The sequence below is a fragment of the Corvus brachyrhynchos genome, unplaced genomic scaffold (assembly GCF_000691975.1).
Source record: "Corvus brachyrhynchos isolate BGI_N302 unplaced genomic scaffold, ASM69197v1 scaffold7, whole genome shotgun sequence".
Taxonomy (NCBI): domain Eukaryota; kingdom Metazoa; phylum Chordata; class Aves; order Passeriformes; family Corvidae; genus Corvus; species Corvus brachyrhynchos.
This window is the reverse complement of record NW_008239054.1, coordinates 3,331,579-3,340,836: the sequence shown is the minus strand read 5'-3', so window position 1 is coordinate 3,340,836 and position 9,258 is coordinate 3,331,579. Positions and strand designations below refer to the sequence as shown.

Here is a 9,258-nt window from a genome sequence, read left to right as displayed (position 1 = left end):
GTGACCCGGCCCGGCCTGGCCTGAGCAGGGCCTGGGCTGGGCCCACTGGCCCCCGCACGGGGCCTGCAGCCACCTGTCCCAGCAGCGGAAACGAGAGAGAGCCTCTGCCTCGGAGTTTACTATTCTTAAGTGTGGATCACAGAGGCGGTTACAATTTTAAGCGGCTCAAAGAATTGTCCATATTCAACCTGGCCAGCTGATAGGTTCTGTTAGGTCACAGAGGGAGCTGTAAGCACCCCTTTGCAGGAACATCACTTCCAGGACTATGCTTGCTAACCCATGACACTTGAGAAGTGATTTTTTGGTCACATTTATGATTTTTGGCCAGACTTACACAGTTCATAGTACTCCTTTATGAACTATAATAATTATTTGAATAAAAGTTTGCTACAAAATTATAATTATAACTTAAGTGTAGGAATTGAAAATAAAACAGTCCTTAAGACATTTCATGGTCAACCTAGCAAATATTTTAAGGGTGATTTGAGATTCTGAAATTATATAGGGCAAACAGGCTCATTCCCCAACCAGAGAATGAAAGATGTTTCTCCAGAAGCAGTTGTTTCCTTTGGCAGATTCAGATGGTTTTCTGGAAAGTATTGATCTGTATTTTTTTCTCTTGGATTGGAAAAGGACTGGACTTCTAACTTTAAACACTTAATTGAAGTGTCTCCCTTTGGTGTCATAGGCATGGACAAGAGTGACCAAGTAGCTCTCTAAGCTAGTACACCATGAAATGAGCAAGTTACCAGGATCACAGAAAAAATTTGAAATAATTTTCCAATATAACACTCAGTAGCAGTGTTAGGAAAATCGTGTCATGTTATAGCAAGAGGAAAAAAATATACTTATTTTTAGATAATAGCAGTATGAACATTGATTATGCTGCTTTCCATAAACGAAATTTCTCCATTTCTTTACTGTTTGATGAAATGTGGCTGATATTTCCAAGTTCAAATCTAACCATCTATGTAATGCATTTTTATATTATTTTAGCTCAGTTATTCCTTGCCTTCATTGCTACTATTTTAACTTGCTCTAGATTCACTCATTACCCTGTAAATTGTCTTCAGCGCTGCTATTTGGTAATACTATTTGCTCAGATTATTTCTCAGGTTTGTAGGTCACCTTTCTCCCACTTTCCTACAAAATGATGTGCATTTCTTGTATAGGAGGGGAAACAAATCTACTCCCCAAAATAAGGCAGTATTTTCCTTTACACATCCTAAAGTTCTTTTTAAAAACCCTCTCTAGTAAAGCTGCAATGTAGTATGCTGGGAAAATTGTAGGACAGACTAGCCAAAATTGTTGTGAGAGCACATTTTAGTGAAGGAATAACCATTTATTGCATCTGTTTGGTTTTGCTGTTTTGGTTTTTTTCTTAATTAAGAAGTCCTATACTGATTTTTTTTTTTTTTTACAAACAGTGAAAATGTCCTCAAGTGCTAAAGAGGTCATTATGGTTTTATTTAATAGAGCTTTTAATGAGAAAAAAAGCATGCATGCTTCTTGGAGCAATGGAAGGTGATTAGCATAAAATGACACATTGGGTGTATCAATAGGACAGGGAGGCTTTGACATAATTAATTGTCTGGAAAAGCTCAGTGTCTGAAAAATCTACAAATTATGTTTGCATAGGAGGAATTAATTCTCCTTTGAGATATATTTTATATAGTTAGGTGATTCAAATAAGAAAGCCGAGTCATTAACACATCACGTGATTTACAAAGTTTGTTTGAGCAAAGATATTAGTCTCCATCTGAAATAAATACTAATAGCAGCCGGCCAAGAAATCGAAAATATAGACAAATATAGGAGCTCGGAAACCATTCCAAGTTCTTGTTGACATTTTGACTCTCCTACACGGCCCTGATATGGTCTTTAAATCACCTATCTTTTCACATATTTATATTTCAGAGGGAATAACTTAATATTATTTGAGAGAGATTAAATTATACGATCATTCATAGTTATATTCTTCAGTCTTCCCTTTGTAAATTGTACAATATTATGGCAAGGGTGTTCTTAGGGAGCTGTGTATACCTAGTTAAATCAGTGCTGAAGAACATCATGGCTGTTCCTAATTCCCATTCTTTTTCTGTTTACATTTCTTATGAATCATTTTCAATCTTCCCTATCCTTCATTATTTTTTTTCCTTATTTCTATGGAAAAAGTTGGGAAAAACTATTTCTTCTTTAAATTTTTAGTCAGCTTTTCTGCATGAGATGTTTTCCTCCTGCATGCATCTTTCTTTTCTCTTGCTTCTTTCTCTTCTTCTTTGTCTGTTTTGTGGCACTAAGACAGGTCTTAAGTTTTCTTTCCTTTTACTTTGTTCTCTGACACAAATGACTCCCAATTTATTTTCTTCATATTCTTGCCTGATTTTTTTTTTTAATTTTACATTTTACTTCTTGTTGATTTTTTTCATTATCATTTCTCCTTTCCACCTCTTATTTATTATTTGGTAATATCAATATGTTAGGAGCCATCAGTGCAAGGCATAATCAGGATTGGATCTAATTTTAATGTCTTGTTCACACTCAGGGTTTGGTGATAGTTGTTTGGTAGGGCTAATTATATTGAATGAATAAAGCTCAGCGAACCTGTGCTGGCTGTTAAGGAAATACAGGGAACACTTACGAAACAATAAAAGCAGTAAAGGTCTGTGTCTCATTCATACAATAAATAAATGAAGTTTATAGAAGTATATCACTCTTGTGTAGCTGAAGACTTCCTAGACAAAATAAAATTAGGATAGCAATGGAAATAAAATTGTTACATTACTTTACACTCAAAGGTTGTAGAATCCTGCACATTCCTATTAGAGAATCACAGAAGGTTGGAAGAGACCTGGACATCATCTCGTCCACCCCCCTCCGCTCAAGAGTCACCTAGAGTCAGTTGCCCAGGACCATATCCAAATGGCTTTTGAGTGCTCCAAGGTGGGAGATTCCACAGTATCTCCAGGCAGCCTGCTGGAGTGTTCAGTCACCATAGCAGCAGAACTGTTTCCTGATGTTCATATGGAGCCACCTGTGTTTCAGTTTGAGCCCTTGGCCTCTGATCCTGTCACTGGCACCACTGAGAGCTTGGCTTCATCTTCTCTGTGCCTTGCCCTCAAATATTTATGTACATTGCAAGATCCCCTTGAGCCTTTTTTTCTCTATGCTAAATACTCCCAGCTCTCTGAGCCTTCCTTCATGCAAGAGCTGCTCTAGTCCCTTAGTCATCTTTGTAGCATCATCATCATATCCTGGCCATAGCTTTAATTGCTTTGTGCTGGACATAGGACTAAGCATACTGAGGTGTGTGGCAGAAAAATAGCCAAACAAACCCTGGAGTCCAGCAGTTAATCTAAATATAAACAAGAATCTACAAAATAACAAAGATATGACATGTGTGTGGATTTCTTTGAAATTTAAAAAGTGCATGCCTGGGGAATGTCATGTTACTTAAATCATGTTCATGAAAATCATATTTGGACTTCTTAGTATTCACTGCATAAAAATGAACTGAATTATTTTATATGCTCAAAACTCTTTTTTCAGAAATTCAGAGGTTGTTGAGGCTTGGAGTCTGAAACACAGATCTTTGAGAGCAATCTGATGATGGCTGTTTGATTAACGTGAATTCCTTTTATAGCTATCAATATGCTGTTCGAACTGTTCCTTATCGTCATGGAGAGCCTTTGAGGCATGCGAGCTTTAGAGCTGAATCCTTTGATAGATCTTCTGATACAGAATATGAAACTTTGTCAGGAGAACTGTGAAGACTTTGCTTACATGATGTACTTAATATCCTTATACGTTCCTGCTTGCACAGCTGGATGCGATGACATTAATGTGTTTCTTTGGTCTTGAAACAGGCTGATAAATGCATACCAAAGCTGAATGAAGGTGATCAGATAGTATTAATTAATGGCCGAGATATCTCAGAGCACACGCATGACCAGGTGGTCATGTTCATAAAAGCCAGCAGAGAATCTCACACAAGAGAGCTTGCACTTTTGGTCAGGAGGAAAGGTAACTGGGCTAATTTTATTCACTTCTAATATTTTTGAGACTGTTTCTCTTATGCTTGTGTTATACCCTCTTCTGTTTGCATAAACATGTTCTCGGTGCACTTGGAATAGGTCTGTGGAAAAAGTAGGTCTCACTAAATTCAAATTAGTAGTACAAGTAGTTTAAACTATCTAGGTTCTTACCATTGCAACAAAGAATCTAGCAAGTTAGAATTTCTTCTTATCTTTTGGTCTAAATATCTATGAGAATAAATAGTCCCTTGAAAGAGTTTTTTTGGTGATGTGGGGTGTTGGGTTTTTTTTGTAAATAAAGGATAATTTTATGACCCCCCCCCCAATTGCAGGTTCACAAAAACTCATGGGCTGTTCCCCTGCACAATTATGAGATGAAACAAGTCAAATAAGCTGCTCCTCACCTTATTCTTACAGTAGACATTTTGTGACAGTACTGAGTTAAGCCTTTGCTGGCTGCTTGCAGAACTGCTGCCTGTAAAGACGAGACAATATTTGAAATATGCAGGGTCTTAAGCCTGTAAGTTTAAAAATGGGGAACTCATCCAGCTTGGCTTTGTTTACTCCCTACTTAAAGACCTGTAGATCCCAAGAGCTTTCAGATGAGGTGAAACTCTTAATTTATTATTTGCTTTCCTTAAGAGGTACGGTAAGACATTAGCACCCACAATTACACGGAGTTTCTGATTACACGAAGTTATAAAAATCTGAAGGGTTTATGCATTACTGGGAAACAGGAGTGAATGAAACAGCCTAAGTGATATGTACTTCTGTAACACTGGCTTTATTTAAAACTTACTGTGTTTCTAGAAAAACAGATGGGCTCTTTATTTCATTTTCCACAGGCTTTATGCAGCATTTAGTTTTCCCTTAACTTTTCTAGTTCCCTTCCAACTTACGGATAAGAGAAATCTGCTTTTATCTAAAGATAACCTGTGGCCCTAAACCAGTCATTTTGTATAGGCATGAGTATGAACAGCTCCCCATTTTCTGAAGTTTGGCAGATATGAACTGTTCCCATCACTGCAGAGAATAACCACAGCTGGGCATGTTTGGTGATACAATACCTTTCACAGGGACAGAACTGCTATGCAGATTACTTCAATTATGTTTGTCATGTTCTGCAATGTGTTAGCAAGGAATGTTGTAGAAAACAGATTAATAATTTTTTTAACTTTAGTTAGTTCCTTCAATGTGAGCATAAGAAATTGCAAAAGATAATTCTGTGGCTTCTCTAATGGCAAAGGAGTGTGATGTAAGGATTTTTGCATTTGTTTTGCTGTTGGGGGTCCAAACGTATGAAAAAAAGGGTTTTTGTAGAGATATTCCATTAATTATGGCCTATACTTTTTTAGGAAAAGCTCCCTTGTTTTTTACCATGGTCGATGTTGTGTTTCATTGGCCTATCTAGCAGTTCATTCTGTAAGACAAGGTTGCAAAAAACTCCTTGTGCTTGGAATTCAAGTTCTTTGCCTTCATAAACAGGCATTTTGCATTTTTCTTTCAGAAGATCATAGGGACATTTTACTCTTTATAGTTTCTACAGTAATATAGTACAAAAAGAAATGCAATTAAATGTGTTGCTATTTGCTTTCCTGAGGTTTTGCAAACTGTTGTTATTTCAAGCTATTTTTTATTATTATTAGCTTTATAGCTAATTTTTTATATCTGTTAAAAACACATTAATGCTGTATGTAATGGATTATAACTTTGTACACATCTTTCAGTAGTGAAACCATTTGTGGAGCCCAAATCAGAAGATGAAGCTGATTCCCACACTGTCCCAGAATCTATTCTTCCTGCCTGTTCTGAATCTGGCGGTGATACACTGGAGGAGTCTATGGAGCAGCTAAGAAGAGGGCTAGAAAGCGGCACTGTCCTTATTCAGTTTGAGGTAGGTAATACTCAACTCTGTAATGCTGTTAGCATAGACCAATAGCTGTAACCAGTGTGCAATATAGGGGTTTTAATTAATTGTAAATCTCATTGTTCCTGATCAGTCTTATCTCAAGAGAGCAACAATTTGACTTGCCCGTCAGTTTCACACTTCACTACTTAGAATAGGGAAGAATGAATTTTCAGTCTTACACAAAATACCATCTGTGGAGAAAAATGTGTTTGAATTAGTGTGTTTCTGGCTCAAGTACACAAAGTTCACTAAATTAGTATTTTTTCTGCAGTTGTTAATTTATTGAGTAGAATAGTGGGATTTTGACAGAGGTCAGTCTTGTATTTTATTTCTTTTTCTAGGTTCTTCAATGTGTTAGCAAGGAATGTCATAGAAAACTAATAAAATGCTTTATATTTTATTAAATTAGTTCCTTCAGTGTTAGTAAGAAATTCCAAAGGATAATTCATCTGTTTCTCTAATGGCAAGGGAGTGCAGTGTATGTACATTTGTGGTTGCTTTATTGTTGTAGATTCAAACATTTATAGTAGCTCTGGATAAACCCTACTTTATTATGATTTATAAAATTGGCATTGAGTTCTGGAGTAACCCCTTCTGTCATTGAAAACTTGTAGAACAGCAATAAAAATTTTCCCTTTTGGTATTTTTTCCTTCACTGCTTTTTTTAAAGCTGTAGAATTTAATGGTAATGGCTGAAGAGTCGTGGTGTTGTTTATTGCAAAACCACTCTTCTTATGAGGTTTGCTTCTTTACACGATTTCTGAGAATTAAAATTCCCCTGTTTTTAAGGAATTGTAGACAATGGTTCATAACTGCTTTCGAAAATCCACAGCACTGGATGCAATGCAGCAATTGCAATGAATCTGTTGACTATTGAAGCAGTAACTCAAAAATGTGAACTGACCTTTCAATACTTTCTTATTGTCAAATTTGTTGACTCAATTTGTGCACAAATTTTCTGTAGTGAACATCATAGGGTATTTGATCCTTTATTATATTCTGATATATGATATTATGATATTCATATGATATTTGATCCTATATTTTATCCTTTTTTTAATGGCACTATTTATAAAAGGATATTACAGAGAAAGCACAAAACCTTTTTGAAATCTAATAAACTAGGGGACAGCTTAGTGGCCTTCTTGCTTCGAGTTCATTGTTTAGAGATCTTCAGAACCAGAGGTAATGGCAGTGTCTCCTCATCAGCTTTGGTGACTCTCAAACTCTCCATTCAATTTAGTAAAACAGTAACTAATTAGCCAGTAGACTGTGAATAATCAAGTTTTTCCAGATATCTACCTCCATTTAATCAGAATTTAAGGAATGTGTCAACAGCAAGTGACTGTTTGCCAGGCATCAATGAAGCTTGAGAATGGTTACTGGACTTTAAATTATTCTTCCTTGTCTTCCTGAAAAAGGCAGAAATTGCAACCTGGCTCTAGTAAAGTGGAACTTGACTTATAACAAACAGAAGCTTTTCCATTACATATATTATCAAGTTCTCTTCTCACATGGCTTGTTTATGTTGTATAAGTTAAAAAATGCAGTGAGCTGTGATACAGAGTTTTACGGTCCAGTAAATCTCAGTAGAATAAATATTTTTGTGTGTTGCTCTTTTTCTCTCGACGAGAAAGTAGGGGATTTTAGCCTCCTATTTGTTTCATTCCATTTTATGTATGGAACAATATTCAAAATCTTCATTAAACATGTAAGACGTAGTGAACTCTTTGGTAAGTGTTCAGTGAAGGATGTAAAACTCTGGCACAGCCGCGTTAATAACTCAGTTCCTAAGGTGCTTTTCTATACATTTAATATATACAAAAGCTATAGTTGTATAATTACAGTTCTTAATGTTTTGTTATTGTTGTTTTTTCTTCTCTGTACCTTTTTTTTGTCTTGTTTGATGTACTTAGAAGCATAAATCATTAGGGTTTGAAAAGAACTCTAAGATCATAGAATCCAATCATTAACCTAACACCAACTTCACAATTTTGGTTACACACACATTATATATACCCTATTTCATATGTCCACATTTACTCCAGATGAAGTTTGCTACATAAGGGTTGGCCCAAAAATGAAGAAGTCAAATGTTAAGAGATTGCAATAAATTGAAGTTTTGGTTTTTTAGGTACTTGCAGGATTGAAATGGATGGGTTTAGTCCAGAGAATAAAATTTTTTCTGAAATTTTTATGCTATAGTTGATTTCAGAATATAAGTCTGCATCTATTTTTTTGTTCTGATGCCATTCATTGGTCCCTCGTTTTCTACCCTCAACCACTGTTGTCCTTCTGGTCTGTGATTTTATAAGCAAAAGGCAAACTTGCACAGTAACAGTTTTTATCAATGATGCTCACATGCTGTTTTTGGTTTGTTTTTTTCCTAGATGGATAGCAATAATATAAATTCTTGTCATGTTAAATACAAAAACCTCTCAAGTGAATTCTGGAGAAGGATAGGAAAAATATTAAAGAAAATAAGGATTTTTTTTTCAGTCTATATATATATATATTTGTGTGAATGTAATTAGTGGGTGTATTGCATAATCACATCCCTCAAAATCTTATAATTTTTCATTCTACTTTGCAGCAACTTTATAGAAAGAAACCAGGATTGGCTGTTACATGTGCAAAGGTACCTCAGAATATGGACAAGAACAGATACAAAGATGTTCTACCTTGTGAGTCTTAAGTACAGTTTCTGCCTATTTTGCATTTTAAAATTGCTGTATTGAACTTGCTGATTAAAGATTTCATTATATAATTGAAGTCATGTAATTGGTCATTTTATTTTTCTAAAAGGAAATTTATTCTGGTTTGTATTCTGCTGTTTGTGTCTCTGCAATTCCTCAGCTTTTTTTTTTTAGCTTAATAGAGGGGAAGCATGTCCCTTAATTGCTAATTTTACTCCCTTTTTCTTGTGTGTGTGTGTGTGTGTGCGCAGATGATGCCACAAGGATAATACTGCAAGGAGATGAAGATTACATTAATGCAAATTATGTGAATGTAAGTCATACAGAGACCTGCATCTACTCACTTACTATATTACTAAAGCAGACTAAATTTGGGTTTTTTAGGGAATAAGGATATTTTGTTTTAAATTTGGGGATTTGTAAATGTAAAAGATGTAAAGTTTCATAATGTAAAAGATTGTGTTTGTTGGGAGACAAGTGACCATCCTAACATACAGCGGGTGCTACCATGTGGAAATGTGCAGAGTCTCTAACCAGTAACAATTGTTTTATTTTTCCATATACTTCAAATGCTGAGGTTGTCTCCATAAAAGTAAGCCTCTTTCTCTCTAGAACCATC

At 35.5% G+C, this 9,258-nt stretch overlaps 1 protein-coding gene across 3 annotated transcripts in view; it reads left to right on the top strand.

Annotated features, from left to right (window-relative positions):
- PTPN3 (protein tyrosine phosphatase, non-receptor type 3) overlaps positions 1-9,258 on the top strand; it is a 165,221-nt gene that overhangs the window by 134,890 nt on the left and 21,073 nt on the right. For all 3 annotated transcript variants that reach the window (XM_017739102.1, XM_017739103.1, XM_017739104.1), the window contains 4 exons: positions 3,867-4,023; positions 5,762-5,928; positions 8,537-8,627; positions 8,891-8,952. In XM_017739102.1, coding sequence (XP_017594591.1) covers positions 3,867-4,023; positions 5,762-5,928; positions 8,537-8,627; positions 8,891-8,952 — 477 coding nt within the window. The remainder of the gene's footprint in view (positions 1-3,866; positions 4,024-5,761; positions 5,929-8,536; positions 8,628-8,890; positions 8,953-9,258) is intronic.